Source organism: Pecten maximus, chromosome 3 (genome assembly GCF_902652985.1).
Source record: "Pecten maximus chromosome 3, xPecMax1.1, whole genome shotgun sequence".
Taxonomy (NCBI): domain Eukaryota; kingdom Metazoa; phylum Mollusca; class Bivalvia; order Pectinida; family Pectinidae; genus Pecten; species Pecten maximus.
The window spans coordinates 38206266-38227166 of NC_047017.1; the positions used below are offsets into that span (position 1 = coordinate 38206266).

A 20901-nucleotide genomic window follows, 5' to 3' on the forward strand; every position below is an offset into this window, starting at 1 on the left:
CTTATTTCTCTTAATCCTGTTTTCAGTACAATTTCCTGAAAAGAATCTTTTAAAATAGGTATTTAAGGTACCTCTGGCAAAAACATACTCATAAAAAACACAATCAGATTTCTAACCTAAACATAACCTAACAAATATTTAAACCTTTGAGGAAATAATAACAGCGTTGAAGCTAGCATGGTATTCCGTGATGTTACCAAAACACCCGAGTTCGACACAATGACCTGGTTTATAAACCATTGTTATTATGATATATGTAATATTGCGTGGGAATTTTGTCTTACTTGGTGAATCCTTCCTCTTCTCAATGTGTGTTATATAAACCTTACATCCTAGTTCAGCATTTGATGACTTGACTGTTAAAAATGTCGTTCGTCATAAACATTTAGGTTTATTTTAGAACAGTCAAACGTAATGGCCTAACCATATTTAGTTCATATATATGCAGAAGATTGATATATTTAGAATGTCGGGTAGACATTAATAGGGTAGAAAACCGGAACCGAACAATAAATGTATCAGATTACGATCTTGTTTGATAATTTTAGTCTGTAATAATGATAGACTTTTATTGTCTGACAATGTGTAACCTGATACATTTATGTAGATATCACATTGAGTCTATTTCTGTAGATGTCATTCGATATAATCAAATGTGTCTAATGGGCAATTACTGGTAATGAAGTGAATACATCATTTGATATAAAGGAAAAATTCTCTCACATTGGTATTTTATGCCGAAACACGATCAATGGAAGTCATCATATCTCGATCAATATCAAGGCGGTGTGTATAATAAGTTTGTCCTCTCTCGATAATAGATCTGTTTCTCTTGTCAAGGTCAATCAAAACTACAACATTTATGTAAAAAAAAAAAAAAAATACAACAAAAAACACAGTTGCTGTGCTACAGCATCGTGACAAACTGAAACGTTATAAACTAAATACTAATTTTATAAGGACACATATGCACACTATGCATTAAGTATTTTATTATCAATTTAACCCTACAAATGCCCGTGTTTCTGGTACGCTCTCCGATTTCGTCTGGAAACTACAGAAACAGCCATGTGAATTAGTTTTTGTAGACATTTTTATTACTACATTTTTTGTAACTCAGCACTTACCTACCTTACATTAATGGAACAGCAGGAGTAAGGAAATACTTATTTACTAAGGTACAATGTAGGTGAACACGAATTTAAGTCATATCAACCTAAATTTAAGTTAGCCAGGTAAAATGACACTGTATATATATATATATATTTTTTTAAAGTTGTTTCCGTATGGACGAATGGATTTTTTGCGGCATGCAATTAATGCTGACGGGAACCTAAGTGTTACTATACCGAGTATAAAACAGAGAACAGTTGGCGGTGTCCTATTGTGAACATAATAATAATCTGAATATTTCTTCTTCTTTACGGATAATAGGATTTTAACCAAAATTCGGTCTCTCTTGGGAAATCCATGTGTGACGCCATTCAAACTTTAAATTTACAGTTGTCAGAATGTTAAGCTACCGTAACCAACAGATACAAAATATCAAATTATATCGTAAAATTATCTTCTATTGTTTCAGAAAATTAACCGCGTTAAGTCTGTATCAAGGGGTGATGGACATTTATAGCTTTTTTATAACCAGTGTAAGTATTTAGCTCGACATTGCAGCAGTAGCCTTGCTATTCACTCATTTATATTACTAAATGTGAAAATCCTTATTTCCATATTGGGTTCATGGGCAGGGATACAATACTTTCGGTCAAAACCCACGAGTATTTCTGGAGGAGTGGACTACTAAAGGAAATGGTGACCGACGTCAAATCTCCCAACATTAGATTAATTTACATCACAAGCCAACGTTTCAAACAAATCAAGCTTGATGTCCGATTGAGCGTCAATAAATCAAATAAAACTCAAAACAATTTATTTTAATTAATAATTTTATTTAATATAAATTAAAGAGTTGGCACAAACTGTCTCTTCATTTTGTATCCATAGTTAACAAAATATTCTGTACTTATCTACGACGCATTATACCATACACACACAACTCTTTGACCATATCCACTAAGATAGAGTGAACCGTACTTAATAAGGCACTTTACAGCGTTCATATGAATATTAGCAATGTCTTCTTCATTAAATGATATCCCCGTTTACTAAAATAAAATATCTTCTATAAAGTATGTAATGTATAATTCATGAATATTGAATGTCATTGGTAGACCCAGACACTACACAGTATAACCAAATATACGGTCGTTTACATACATTGTAGGCTAACAAGTTCAATCACATATTTAGTCACAAAAAGTTTGTTACACATCCGGTATTAGGTACATCGATCAGTGATGTTTAGTCTATCAAAAAGTTTGTTACACATCCGGTATTGGGTACATCGATCAGTGATATTTAGTCTATCAAAAAGTTTGTTACACATCCGGTATTAGGTACATCGATCAGTGATATTTAGTCACAAAAAGTTTGTTACACATCCGGTATTAGGTACATCGATCAGTGATGTTTAGTCTATCAAAAAGTTTGTTACACATCCGGTATTGGGTACATCGATCAGTGATATTTAGTCTATCAAAAAGTTTGTTACACATCCGGTATTAGGTACATCGATCAGTGATGTCATCCCGGTGTAACCTTAGTTGGTATTGAATTTTGGAGCAGAGACAATAAAGGTTGCTTATTGCAAAGACGTGCACAAACACGTATCCGTGTAGTGTTATTAGCACTAGATGCTGCCATCAGTACGAAACGACTCTAAACAAACCCATCAGTCACAACATGTCAGCTCTGAAATGGTCCTTATAACTGGAGTCGAGTTATACCCCGGAGGTGTTATGTTATACGTCATGATCGATATCTAATGAATTAGTGTGATATTCACCTTCGGTATAACTCTATGACAATTTATGTATGATGAAAGTGCGTGTTAATGACTGATTCACGAACCTGCTGCTCTTTCCATTCTTGTGTTGGAAAGCATTCTTTTATAGTCCATCCACACTACCATAAACAGACACACCGTTTGTAATCAAATATCAATATGACCGATGAAAGGCCCGTTTCAGCTTGTATACTTATACAAGCTATGGAAATATTAAGGTATGCTTGCGAAAGTGTGCTTCACGCCGTTGGAGCTATACCTTAATAAATCACTTCGACACAAACACATCGACAAGACGTATCGGATGATGGTTGGTAGAAATGAAATGCCACAGTACATGTATTAAATACTGTAAATTTTACATAAAAATAAATCCCAATTATCAAAATCGTCGACACTGCATCTAAATATTTCCGGGCATATAATGTTTATAATAATTTTCATAATGATAGCTATTCACAATAAATATATCTCTTCTCTTTGAAAAAAAAAGTATAAAGTGTTCCACGTTTATTAATTTTAAATATCTATTACTTCCAAACGTACATGAGACAGTGACACAATTATCGTCATCCACGTCCACCTTTCAATGTATATTTATCAAGTGATGCGAAACTCAATGTATATTTATCAAGTGATGCGAAACTCAATGTATATTTATCAAGTGATGCGAAACTCAAAGATGGACATGTGAAATACGATACCAAATGGATGGGGAAGGTTGAGGACTGTATCCTAGTCTTGTCTTCGTAGAGCTATCATATCACGCTAACTCACATGGAGACATGAAACTGTCATATATATGACATCGAAAGTATGCATCATTGTATTACAGATATAAAACAGTATGCACAACCATGAGATCACCAATTCGACGGAATAAATGTGACTTTTAAAACAAACACCAGTGAATATCACATACATGTTCCCAGAACTGCAAATAATAAGAAAAAATATATACGATTTCTATTATCTGCTTATAAAAATGATGAAATGTTAATAAAAAGAATTAATAAATAAAAATCATGTTTATCGATCTAGTAGGGGACATCAGAAGTCTCTCATACAATGCAGCTCCTTAGCTCGCGAGACTGGCCTTTCGTGTAAAATTATCAATGAAAGAACATGTTGATAATCGTGAACGTAAACGAGTCATCATACAATCACGCCCACCCACCGATCCCTATTCTCACCAACTCTGAAAATCAACTACCATTCCAGACTTACAAAATTGCTATGTAGACTTTGAAAAAGACTTAAAAGACATTGACGGGTAGACCGTACAACTGTATCATTTATATAATCTCCATTCTTACAACTTGTATCATTTAGGTTCTTGTACAAACGTAAAGAAGGCAGATATTTTCATAGCATCCTACATTTTACCCTGTTTTGATCACATGGGCTAAGTAATACCATTAAGCTTATATGGGGGCGTATTGATAAGTTGTGAGCCTCATATTGCATGATTTGAATTTTGCCGGACATATTGTATTATTTTCAACATAATCTCCTTCAGTATCTATAAACTTTTGCCAGCGGTGTTTAAGGGCCACATTTAAAGAACTCCTTTTCTTGGCTGTTAAGAAAGTCATCCACTGCATGTTAGGGTTAGGGTGCCTGAAATAGATGTTTTCAGTTTTGGAAATAGATGAAAGTCTGATGGAGATCAAGTGATAAGGCGGATACTCAATCAATTTAAAGCCACAATCGTGAAAGGCAGCCATGGTAATGACAGACTCTTTCAACCTAACCCTAACCAGTGTTATCCATTTAGCAAAAATCGCTTCTTGTCTTGTTTACTTTAGAGTGCTACCCCGTCGATATACACAAACCAAATGAGACCAGTCCTTGGGTACCCCCTTCAATACGAGGCTCACAACTTATCACTCAGCCCTCGTATAACTAACAGGCGTTATAACCATTGGTCTTGTGAGATTTATATACTAACTTTACTAATGCCCTGCGTAAAGATCGTTGTATTGTTAGGACTATTGCATGTACGAAAATGTGCTCTTTGTCAAACATAGTCGCATTTTTTAAATGTTTGACCAGCACGTTGAATGTCCATAACTTGTTCTTTCCTAGTAACGTTCTTCAGAATCTTTACTTTTTTGTCTTTGTTATCATGCACGATTCCGAAAACAATGCTTAATACATAACATTGTGACATAACGAATTGGTCCTCACGTAATGACGAATAAGGCCTATAAAACAGAGTTTTATTGTATAGATCATCCTTCTTACAAAACTCGTCCACGTATCAAGCTTCTCTATACTGTTTCTAAGATATTTATCACTTTGTAAATATTCGTTGTTATTACACTGTGCTACTGGCCGATTCTTCATATTCGAATGATTGTTCTGTGTCGTACGATGATGATGCTGGAAAGAAATTTGTTGCTATTTGAATGTTTTCTTCGCTGTATTCCACGTCATCCTCGTCTGCATCCCGTATAACCTGGATCTGGACCTCGTCGTCCTGGCCTACCTGGAGGTCAGTAAAGGTATCCGTGTCCTGAAACTCATACTTGGCCTTCTTCCTGTCGAAAAAAAGACCAAACATACCGTGTCAACATCAATCATAAATCACAGTACAATGTTAAGTTTAAAAAAAATCGTTACAAGGATAAAATGTGGAAATTCGACGGTACAAATAGCATACATGTACATTATTCTGTAAACAACTGGTGTCTATGACTTTAAAGAATTTGCAGTGAAACAGCTTCTGTCCTCCATCAATGGTTCATAAAGTTTACTATCTTTTATGAAGGACAATATTAGTTATATAGTATCAATATATAGTAGACACGATACGACAGGAATGCCAACCTTTAACGCTTAAGATCATGCGTATAACATAAAATCTCAAATAGCGAAGAGATCACGATCTAGGCAGAAATATCTGCATCTGCAACTACTGCCCAAGTCCGACAGCTCTATGGAATGGTATCCCCGCCAAAAGTCTGTGTGTCTTTCTTACATTCCAATTTGTTTCGTTTACATGTTCCTGTTTACATTCGTACGTCTCTGTCACTTGATTTCATTGTCAGTTTAATATTTGTCATTTACATGATGTTCTTTTCATTCCTGTTTATCATGCTTCCTGGTTTTGCATTACTTTCAGGATCTGCATGTTTTCAATGTTGGTGTTATTTGGCAGTAGGCAAGGATTTAAGATGACACTAAAATTTTGGCGGGTATACCCTCCCATACATCTGTAAAGAGAGATGTTTCAATGTCCCAGCAATAAACGGGCCGATACTCTGACACGATGATGTGAACAAATGGATTGCAATACATATACTTACACATATATAATTATCAACAAATACAAATAATTTTACTTGAAGTAGGTAATAAAAGAATATATTTCTTTCAAAGGCAAACGTAAAACAGCAAATTCATAGGCCTTGCGGTAAGGCTGAATTTGTTGTTTTAGGAGGACGTATAATGTATGTTATTATTAGATACAAATATGAGCTTAAAATGTTTTTGTTTTAGCTTTTTCAGCAAATCATGGCGAGAAAGAATTAAATCTTATATAGAGAAGCAAAAATTACCATATAAATGGCATTACTAATCTGGATAATTGACTTTCTGTAGTTTCTGGTTACAATTTGCCACTCAAGATACTGAGAATATATATTATCTGATTGAAGCAGTATACAAAACATATGAGAACAATTATAGTATTCATTTATGATATAAACAATGGATGTGTGCATTCAAGTTTAATCAAACGTCCCTTTATCTTTATGAAAGCGGTACTTGTTGGACTAAATGCAGAAACTCTAGCTTTCTGAATAAAAACTAAACATATAGTGTAGTAGTACGAATAACTGATAACAATTGTCAGGATACCATCATAGGGGGAACTATCCGGATACCATCACATAGACACAACTATCCGTATACCAACATAGACACAACTATCTGTATACCACCATAGACACAACTATCTGTATACCAACATAGACACAACTATCTGTATACCACCATAGACACAACTATCTGTATACCACCATAGACACAACTATCTGTATACAACCATTAACACAACTATCTGTATACGACCATAGACACAACTATCTGTATACCACCATAGACACAACTATCTGTATACGACCACAGACACAACTGTCTGTTTACCACCATAGACACAACTATCTGTATACCAACATAGACACAACTATCTGTATACCACCATAGACACAACTATCTGTATACCACCATAGACACAACTATCTGTATACCACCATAGACACAACTATCGGTATAGTGTATACCACCATAGACACAACTATCTGTATACCAACATAGACACAACTATCTGTATACCACCATAGACACAACTATCTGTATACCACCATAGACACAACTATCTGTATACCACCATAGACACAACTGTCTGATACACCATAGACAACTATCTGTATACCACCATAGACACAACTATCTGTATACCACCATAGACACAACTATCTGTATACCACCATAGACACAACTATCTGTATACCACCATTAACACAACTATCTGTATACGACCACAGACACAACTATCTGTTTACCACCATAGACACAACTATCTGTATACCACCATTAACACAACTATCTGTATACGACCACAGACACAACTATCTGTTTACCACCATAGACACAACTATCTGTATACAACCATTGACACAACTATATGTATACAACCATTGACACAACTATATGTATACCATCACATAGACACAACTATCTGTATACCACTATAGACACAACTATCTGTATACCATCATAGACACAACTATCTGTATACCACCATAGACACAACTATCTGTATACCACCATAAACACAGCTATCTGTATACCACCATAGACACAACTATCTGTATACCACCATAGACACAACTATCTGTTTACCACCATAGACACAACTATCTGTATACCACTATAGACACAACTATCTGTATACCAACATAGACACAATGATCTGTATACCACCATAGACACAACTATATGTATACCATCACATAGACACAACTATCTGTATACCACCATAGACACAACTATCTGTATACCACCATAGACACAACTATCTGTATACCACCATAGACACAACTATCTGTATACCACCATAGACACAACTATCTGTATACCACCATAGACACAACTATCTGTATACCACCATAGACACAACTATCTGTATACCACCATAGACACAACTATCTGTATACCACCATAGACACAACTATCTGTATACCACCATAGACACAACTATCTGTATACCACCATAGACACAACTATCTGTATACCACCATAGACACAACTATCTGTATACCACCATAGACACAACTATCTGTATACCACCATAGACACAACTATCTGTATACCACCATAGACACAACTATCTGTATACCACCATAGACACAACTATCTGTATACCACCATAGACACAACTATCTGTATACCACCATAGACACAACTATCTGTATACCACCATAGACACAACTATCTGTATACCACCATAGACACAACTATCTGTATACCACCATAGACACAACTATCTGTATACCACCATAGACACAACGATCTGTATACCACCATAGACACAACTATCTGTATACCACATAGACACAACTATCTGTATACCACTATAGACACAACTATCTGTATACCACCATAGACACAACTATCTGTATACCACCATAGACACAACTATCTGTACCACATAGACACAACTATCTGTATACCACCATAGACACAACTATCTGTATACCACCATAGACACAACTATCTGTATACCACCATAGACACAACTATCTGTATACCACCATAGACACAACTATCTGTATACCACCATAGACACAACTATCTGTATACCACCATAGACACAACTATCTGTATACCACCATAGACACAACTATCTGTATACCACATAGACACAACTATCTGTATACCACCATAGACACAACTATCTGTATACCACCATAGACACAACTATCTGTATACCACCATAGACACAACTATCTGTATACCACCATAGACACAACTATCTGTATACCACCATAGACACAACTATATGTATACCACCATAGACACAACTATATGTATACCATCACATAGACACAACTATCTGTATACCACCATAGACACAACTATCTGTATACCACCATAGACACAACTATCTGTATACCACCATAGACACAACTATCTGTATACCACCATAGACACAACTATCTGGATACCACCATAGACACAACTATATGTATACCATCACATAGACACAACTATCTGTATACCACCATAGACACAACTATCTGTATACCACCATAGACACAACTATCTGGATACCACCATAGACACAACTATCTGTATACCATCACATAGACACAACTATATGTATACCACTATAGACACAACTATCTGTATACCATCATAGACACAACTATCTGTATACCACCATAGACACAACTATCTGGATACCACCATAGACACAACTATCTGTATACCACCACAGACACAACTATCTGTATACCAACATAGACACAACTATCTGTATACCACCACAGACACAACTATCTGTATACCAACATAGACACAACTATCTGGATACCACCATAGACACAACTATCTGGATACCACCATAGACACAACTATCTGTATACCACCATAGACACAACTATATGTATACCATCACATAGACACAACTATCTGTATACCACCATAGACACAACTATATGTATACCATCACATAGACACAACTATCTGTATACCACCATAGACACAACTATCTGTATACCACCATAGACACAATGATCTGTATACCACCATAGACACAACTATCTGACTACCACCATAGACACAACTATATGTATACCACCATAGACACAACTATCTGTATACCACCATAGACACAACTATCTGTATACCACCATAGACACAACTATCTGTATACCACCATTGACACAACTATCTGTATACCACCATAGACACAACTATCCGGATACCATCACATAGACACAAATATCCGTATACCAACATAGACACGACTATCTGTATACAACCATTAACACAACTATCTGTATACGACCACAGACACAACTATCTGTTTACCACCATAGACACAACTATCTGTATACCACCATAAACACAGCTATATGTATACCACCATAGACACAACTATCCGGATACCATCACATAGACACAAATATCCGTATACCAACATAGACACGACTATCTGTATACAACCATTAACACAACTATCTGTATACGACCACAGACACAACTATCTGTATACCACTATAGACACAACTATCTGTATACCACCATAGACACAACTATCTGTATACCATCACATAGACACAACTATCTGTATACCACCATAGACACAACTATCTGTATACCACCATAGACACAACTATCTGGATACCACCACAGACACAACTATCTGGATACCACCATAGACACAACTATATGTATACCACCATAGACACAACTATCTGGATACCACCATAGACACAACTATCTGTATACCAACATAGACACAAATATCTGTATACCATCACATAGACACAACTATCTGTATACCACCATAGACACAACTATCTGTATACCACCATAGACACAACTATCTGTATACCACCATAGACACAACTATCTGTATACCACCATAGACACAACTATCTGTTTACCACCATAGACACAACTATCTGTATACCACCATAGACACAACTATCTGTATACAACCATTTACACAACTATCTGTATACCACCATAGACACAGCTATCTGTATACCACCATAGACACAACTATCTGTATACCACCATAGACACAACTATCTGTATACCACCATAGACACAACTATCTGTATACCACCATAGACACAACTATCTGTTTACCACCATAGACACAACTATCTGTATACCACCATAGACACAACTATCTGTATACAACCATTTACACAACTATCTGTATACCATCACATAGACACAACTATCCGTATACAACCATAGACACAACTATCTGTATACCACCATAGACACAAATATCTGTATACAACCATTTACACAACTATCTGTATACGACCACAGACACAACTGTCTGTATACCACCATAGACACAACTATCTGGATACCACCATAGACACAACTATATGTATACCATCACATAGACACAACTATCTGTATACCACCATAGACACAAATATCCGTATACCAACATAGACACAACTATCTGTATACAACCATTTACACAACTATCTGTATACGACCACAGACACAACTGTCTGTATACCAACATAGACACAACTATCTGTATACAACCATTTACACAACTATCTGTATACCACCATAGACACAACTATCTGGATACCACCATAGACACAACTATATGTATACCACCATAGACACAAATATCCGTATACCAACATAGACACAACTATCTGTATACAACCATTTACACAACTATCTGTATACGACCACAGACACAACTGTCTGTATACCAACATAGACACAACTATCTGTATACCACCATAGACACAAATATCCGTATACCAACATAGACACAACTATCTGTATACAACCATTTACACAACTATCTGTATACGACCACAGACACAACTGTCTGTATACCAACATAGACACAACTATCTGTATACAACCATTTACACAACTATCTGTATACCACCATAGACACAACTATCTGGATACCACCATAGACACAACTATATGTATACCATCACATAGACACAACTATCTGTATACCACCATAGACACAACTATCTGTATACCACTATAGACACAACTATCTGTATACCACCATAGACACAACTATCTGTATACCACCATAGACACAATGATCTGTATACCACCATAGACACAACTATATGTATACCATCACATAGACACAACTATCTGTATACCACCATAGACACAACTATCTGTATACAACCATTTACACAACTATCTGTATACCACCATAGACACAACTATCTGGATACCACCATAGACACAACTATATGTATACCACCATAGACACAAATATCCGTATACCAACATAGACACAACTATCTGTATACAACCATTTACACAACTATCTGTATACGACCACAGACACAACTGTCTGTATACCAACATAGACACAACTATCTGTATACCACAATAGACACAATTATCTGTATACCATCACATAGACACAAATATCCGTATACCAACATAGACACAATTATCTGTATACAACCATTTACACAACTATCTGTATACGACCACAGACACAACTGTCTGTATACCACCATAGACACAACTATCTGTATACCACCATAAACACAGCTATCTGTATACCACCATAGACACAACTATCTGTATACCACCATAGACACAACTATCTGTTTACCACCATAGACACAACTATCTGTATACCACTATAGACACAACTATCTGTATACCAACATAGACACAATGATCTGTATACCACCATAGACACAACTATATGTATACCATCACATAGACACAACTATCTGTATACCACCATAGACACAACTATCTGTATACCACTATAGACACAACTATCTGTATACCACCATAGACACAACTATCTGTATACCACCATAGACACAACTATCTGTATACCACTATAGACACAACTATCTGTATACCACCATAGACACAACTATCTGTATACCATCATAGACACAACTATCTGTATACCACTATAGACACAACTATCTGTATACCACCATAGACACAACTATCTGTATACCACCATAGACACAACTATCTGTATACCACCATAGACACAACTATCTGTATACCACCATAGACACAACTATCTGTATACCACCATAGACACAACTATCTGTATACCACCATAGACACAACTATCTGTATACCACCATAGACACAACTATCTGTATACCACCATAGACACAACTATCTGTATACCACCATAGACACAACTATCTGTATACCATCATAGACACAACTATCTGTATACCACTATAGACACAACTATCTGTATACCACCATAGACACAACTATCTGTATACCACTATAGACACAACTATCTGTATACCACCATAGACACAACTATCTGTATACCACCATAGACACAACTATCTGTATACCACCATAGACACAACTATATGTATACCACCATAGACACAACTATATGTATACCATCACATAGACACAACTATCTGTATACCACCATAGACACAACTATCTGTATACCACCATAGACACAACTATCTGTATACCACCATAGACACAACTATCTGTATACCACCATAGACACAACTATCTGGATACCACCATAGACACAACTATATGTATACCATCACATAGACACAACTATCTGTATACCACCATAGACACAACTATCTGTATACCACCATAGACACAACTATCTGGATACCACCATAGACACAACTATCTGTATACCATCACATAGACACAACTATATGTATACCACTATAGACACAACTATCTGTATACCATCATAGACACAACTATCTGTATACCACCATAGACACAACTATCTGGATACCACCATAGACACAACTATCTGTATACCACCACAGACACAACTATCTGTATACCAACATAGACACAACTATCTGTATACCACCACAGACACAACTATCTGTATACCAACATAGACACAACTATCTGGATACCACCATAGACACAACTATCTGGATACCACCATAGACACAACTATCTGTATACCACCATAGACACAACTATATGTATACCATCACATAGACACAACTATCTGTATACCACCATAGACACAACTATCTGTATACCACCATAGACACAACTATCTGTATACCACCATAGACACAACTATCCTGTATACCATCACATAGACACAAATATCCGTATACCAACATAGACAACGACTTATCTGTATACAACCATTACACAACTATCTGTATACGACCACAGACACAACTATCTGTTTACCACCATAGACACAACCTATCTAGTATACCACCATAAACACAGCTATATGTATACCACCATGACAACAACTATCCGGATACCATCACATAGACACAATATCCGTATACACAACATAGACACGACTATCTGTATACAAACCATTAACACAAGATCTGTATAACGACCACAGACACAAACTATCTGTATACCGACTATAGACACAACTATCTGTATACACCATAGACACAACTATCTGTATACCATCACATAGACACAAACTATCTGTATACCACCATAGACACAACTATCTGATACCACCATAGACACAACTATCCGTATACCAACATAGACACAACTATCTGTATACCACTATAGACACAACTATCTGTATACCACCATAGACACAACTATCTGTATACCATCACATAGACACAACTATCTGTATACCACCATAGACACAACTATCTGTATACCACCATAGACACAACTATCTGGATACCACCACAGACACAACTATCTGGATACCACCATAGACACAACTATATGTATACCACCATAGACACAACTATCTGGATACCACCATAGACACAACTATCTGTATACCAACATAGACACAACTATCTGTATACCATCACATAGACACAACTATCTGTATACCACCATAGACACAACTATCTGTATACCACCATAGACACAACTATCTGTATACCACCATAGACACAACTATCTGTATACCACCATAGACACAACTATCTGTATACCACCATAGACACAACTATCTGTATACCACCATAGACACAACTATCTGTATACAACCATTTACACAACTATCTGTATACCACCATAGACACAGCTATCTTATACCACCATAGACAACTATCTGTATACACCATGACAACAACTATCTGTATACCACATAGACCACAACTCTGTATACACCATAGACACAACTATCTGTTCCCACCATAGACACAACTTCTGTCTCCATCATGTTAAAATTTACAACTTTTATAAGACAATTGTATGATCAATAATAGACACGATACGAAACATGCCAACATTGTTAACCCTTACAGATCAATGCGTATAACATAACAATTCAACAAGCAAGACACACATCTGTAATACTGCATCTGCAAACTACTGCAAGCGACAGCATCATGGAATGGTATCCACAGCCAAAAGTCTGTTACCGTCATATCTGTACACTTCCAATTTGTTGTCGTTACATGTCCATGTTACATTCGTACTCTCTGTCACTATCTATCATGTCATTTACAATTTGTCCATTTACACTGATGTTCTTTACATCCTGTTACACTTCCTGTTTTGCATACTTTAGATCTCATGTTTTCAATGTTGGTGTTATTTGGCAGTAGGCAAGGATTTAAGATGACACTAAAATTTTGGCGGGTATACCCTCCCATACATCTGTAAAGAGAGATGTTTCAATGTCCCAGCAATAAACGGGCCGATACTCTGACACGATGATGTGAACAAATGGATTGCAATACATATACTTACACATATATAATTATCAACAAATACAAATAATTTTACTTGAAGTAGGTAATAAAAGAATATATTTCTTTCAAAGGCAAACGTAAAACAGCAAATTCATAGGCCTTGCGGTAAGGCTGAATTTGTTGTTTTAGGAGGACGTATAATGTATGTTATTATTAGATACAAATATGAGCTTAAAATGTTTTTGTTTTAGCTTTTTCAGCAAATCATGGCGAGAAAGAATTAAATCTTATATAGAGAAGCAAAAATTACCATATAAATGCATTACTAATCTGGATAATTGACTTTCTGTAGTTTCTGGTTACAATTTGCCACTCAAGATACTGAGAATATATATTATCTGATTGAAGCAGTATACAAAACATATGAGAACAATTATAGTATTAATTTATGATATAAACAATGGATGTGTGCATTCAAGTTTAATCAAACTTCCCTTTATCTTTATGAAAGCGGTACTTGTTGGACTAAATGCAGAAACTCTAGCTTTCTGAATAAAAACTAAACATATAGTGTAGTAGTACGAATAACTGATAACAATTGTCAGGATACCATCATAGGGGGAACTATCCGGATACCATCACATAGACACAAATATCCGTATACCAACATAGACACAACTATCTGTATACAACCATTAACACAACTATCTGTATACAACCATTAACACAACTATCTGTATACGACCATAGACACAACTATCTGTATACCACCATAGACACAACTATCTGTATACAACCATTAACACAACTATCTGTATACGACCATAGACACAACTATCTGTATACCACCATAGACACAACTATCTGTATACGACCACAGACACAACTGTCTGTATACCACCATAGACACAACTATCTGTATACCAACATAGACACAACTATCTGTATACCACCATAGACACAACTATCTGTTTACCACCATAGACACAACTATCTGTATACCACCATAGACACAACTATCGGTATAGTGTATACCATCATAGACACAACTATCTGTATACCACCATAGACACAACTATCTGTATACCACCATAGACACAACTATCTGTATACCACCATAGACACAACTATCTGTATACCACCATAGACACAACTGTCTGTATACCACCATAGACACAACTATCTGTATACCACCATAGACACAACTATCTGTATACCACCATAGACACAACTATCTGTATACCACCATAGACACAACTATCTGTATACCACCATAGACACAACTATCTGTATACCACCATAGACACAACTATCTGTATACCACCATAGACACAACTATCTGTATACCATCACATAGACACAACTATCTGTATACCACCATAAACACAACTATCTGTATACAACCATTAACACAACTATCTGTATACCACCATAGACACAACTATCTGTATACCACCATAGACACAACTATCTGTATACCACCATAGACACAACTATCTGTATACCACAATAGACAACTATCTGTATACCACCATAGACACAACTATCTGTATACCACCATAGACACAACTATCTGTATACCACCATAGACACAACTATCTGTATACCATCACATAGACACAACTATCTGTATACCACCATAAACACAACTATCTGTATACCACCATAGACACAAATATCTGTATACAACCATTTACACAACTATCTGTATACCACCATAGACACAACTATCTGTATACCACCATAGACACAACTATCTGTATACCAACATAGACACAACTATCTGTATACCACCATAGACACAACTATCTGTATACCACCATAGACACAACTATCTGTATACCACCATAGACACAACTATCTGTATACCACCATAGACACAACTATCTGTATACCACCATAGACACAACTATCTGTATACCACCATAGACACAACTATCTGTATACGACCATAGACACAACTGTCTGTATACCACCATAGACACAACTATCTGTATACCACCATAGACACAACTATCTGTATACCACCATAGACACAACTATCTGTATACCACCATAGACACAACTATCTGTATACCACCATAGACACAACTATCTGTATACAACCATAGACACAACTATCTGTATACCACAATAGACAACTATCTGTATACCACAATAGACAACTATCTGTTTACCACAATAGACAACTATCTGTATACCACCATAGACACAACTATCTGTATACCACCATAGACAGAGCTATCCATATACCTTCAAATAGATACAACTATCTGGATACCTTCACATAAATAAAATATCCAGATACCATCACATAGACACAAATATCCAGATACCATCACATAGATACAAATACCTGGATACCATCACACAGGCACAACTTTTCGGATACGACCATAGACACAACTATCAGACACCAACACATAGATACAACTATTGGTATACCACCACGTACATTTTGTAGGTACAACTATCAGACACCACCACGTAGAAACAACTATTGGTATACCACCACGTAGGTACAACTATCAGACACCACCACGTAGGTACAACTATCAAAACACCACCACGTAGATACAACTATTGGTATACCACCACGTAGGTACAACTATCAGACACCACCACGTAGATACAACTATTGGTATACCACCACGTAGGTACAACTATTGGTATACCACCACGTAGGTACAACTATCAGACACCACCACGTAGGTACAACTATTGGTATACCACCACGTAGGTACAACTATCAGACACCACCACGTAGGTACAACTATTGGTATACCACCACGTAGGTACAACTATTGGTATACCACCACGTAGGTACAACTATTGGTATACCACCACGTAGATACAACTATTGGTATACCACCACGTACGTACAACTATTGGTATACCACCACGTAGGTACAACTATCAGACACCACCACGTAGGTACAACTATTGGTATACCACCATGTAGATACAACTATTGGTATACCACCACGTAGATACAACTATTGGTATACCACCACGTAGGTACAACTATTGGTATACCACCACGTAGGTACAACTATTGGTATACCACCACGTAGGTACAACTATTGGTATACCACCACCTAGGTACAACTATTGGTATACCACCACGTAGGTACAACTATTGGTATACCACCACGTAGATACAACTATTGGTATACCACCACGTAGATACAACTATTGGTATACCACCACGTAGGTACAACTATCAGACACCACCACGTAGGTACAACTATTGGTATACCACCACGTATGTACAACTATTGGTATACCACCACGTAGGTACAACTATTGGTATACCACCATGTAGGTACAACTATCAGACACCACCACGTAGGTACAACTATTGGTATACCACCACGTATGTACAACTATTGGTATACCACCACGTAGATACAACTATTGGTATACCACCACGTAGGTACAACTATTGGTATACCACCACCTAGGTACAACTATTGGTATACCACCACGAAGGTACAACTATCAGACACCACCACATAGATACAACTATTGGTATACCACCACGTAGGTACAACTATCAGACACCACCACGTAGGTACAACTATTGGTATACCACCACGTAGGTACAACTATCAGACACCACCACGTAGCTACAACTATTGGTATACCACCACGTAGGTACAACTATTGGTATACCACCACGTAGGTACAACTATCAGACACCACCACATAGATACAACTATTGGTATACCACCACGTAGGTACAACTATCAGACACCACCACGTAGGTACAACTATTGGTATACCACCACGTAGGTACAACTATTGGTATACCACCACGTAGGTACAACTATTGGTATACCACCACATAGGTACAACTATTGGTATACCACCACGTAGGTACAACTATTGGTATACCACCACGTAGATACAACTATTGGTATACCACCACGTAGATACAACTATTGGTATACCACCACGTAGGTACAACTATCAGACACCACCACGTAGGTACAACTATTGGTATACCACCACGTATGTACAACTATTGGTATACCACCACGTAGGTACAACTATTGGTATACCACCATGTAGGTACAACTATCAGACACCACCACGTAGGTACAACTATTGGTATACCACCACGTATGTACAACTATTGGTATACCACCACGTAGATACAACTATTGGTATACCACCACGTAGGTACAACTATTGGTATACCACCACCTAGGTACAACTATTGGTATACCACCACGTAGGTACAACTATCAGACACCACCACATAGATACAACTATTGGTATACCACCACGTAGGTACAACTATCAGACACCACCACATAGGTACAACTATTGGTATACCACCACGTAGGTACAACTATCAGACACCACCACGTAGCTACAACTATTGGTATACCACCACGTAGGTACAACTATTGGTATACCACCACGTAGGTACAACTATCAGACACCACCACATAGATACAACTATTGGTATACCACCACGTAGGTACAACTATCAGACACCACCACGTAGGTACAACTATTGGTATACCACCACGTAGGTACAACTATCAGACACCACCACGTAGCTACAACTATTGGTATACCACCACGTAGGTACAACTATCAGACACCACCACGTAGCTACAACTATTGGTATACCACCACGTAGGTACAACTATCAGACACCAACATCTGGACATGGCCCCCACTTAATGTAAGTATTCGGGTAGCACCACAATATTGGAATACCTGCTTTTGGAAATTGTTTCCATTTTTAACAAAAACTGCATCATCAATTATATTATGATATGTATATTGACTGGTACTGATGTTAGTATATATCTTGGTTGTCGGTTGATAACCGAGTATCATGAAGCTAATTCAATCTTCGTGTTATAACCAGAGCTGAGAATGTAAAGCCCTGAATAGCTAATAACATTAAAGATCAATATTCTGTACAATGTTGAGAAAAAAGATAGCTCTCTAGCTAGAGTATTTGGGTATATCAGGAACATTGCCATAGCCAAGTGGTCATTTATTCAAATGGAGCTAGTGTATATATACATTATATATGTAATTAAAACCTTGCCCTATGAATAAATGCGACTTGGCTTGCCATACTAATGTCTTAAATGCACACATCACTAAAGATATCAAAAACTTAAGAAAGTGGTTTTAAAGATGAAGTGAATATTAATAAACTTGAGAATTCAACATGTAACAGTAAAAAGTTATCTTTTGTGAATCATGTAAAATAAAACTCTTGATTTCATTTCTTTCATAACCCAACTTGCAAACAAAATAATGACTAGATTTCCTTCCCTAAGACACCAACGATTGTTTGCACTATGCTACGCTACACTTATCTCCCGTGGGTCAAGTCAGTGAGAAATCCTCGTTTCATTGACATCAATCTATAAATAGAAACCAATCAACGTAACGCTAAGGACTATTATTTTTTTAGTTATGTTATAAAAGGTACATGTACACTGTAACAATATGTCTGCGCCCATCAAAGCCTGCAGATTCTGTGATAAGCATCATCATATAGTGGGCAAGAGGTACTACATGTCTGTAGTGTTTTAAACTATAACAGCTAGTACGACAAGGTGT

At 36.7% G+C, this 20901-nt stretch overlaps 1 protein-coding gene across 1 annotated transcript in view; it reads right to left on the reverse strand.

Annotated features, from left to right (window-relative positions):
* Nucleotides 1-1925: 1925 nt before the first annotated feature.
* LOC117324110 overlaps nucleotides 1926-20901 on the reverse strand; it is a 75343-nt gene continuing 56367 nt past the window's right edge. Inside the window, 1 exon segment of the mRNA XM_033879776.1 lies at nucleotides 1926-5445. Within this exon segment, the coding sequence (XP_033735667.1) occupies nucleotides 5223-5445 (223 nt within the window). The 3' untranslated portion in view covers nucleotides 1926-5222.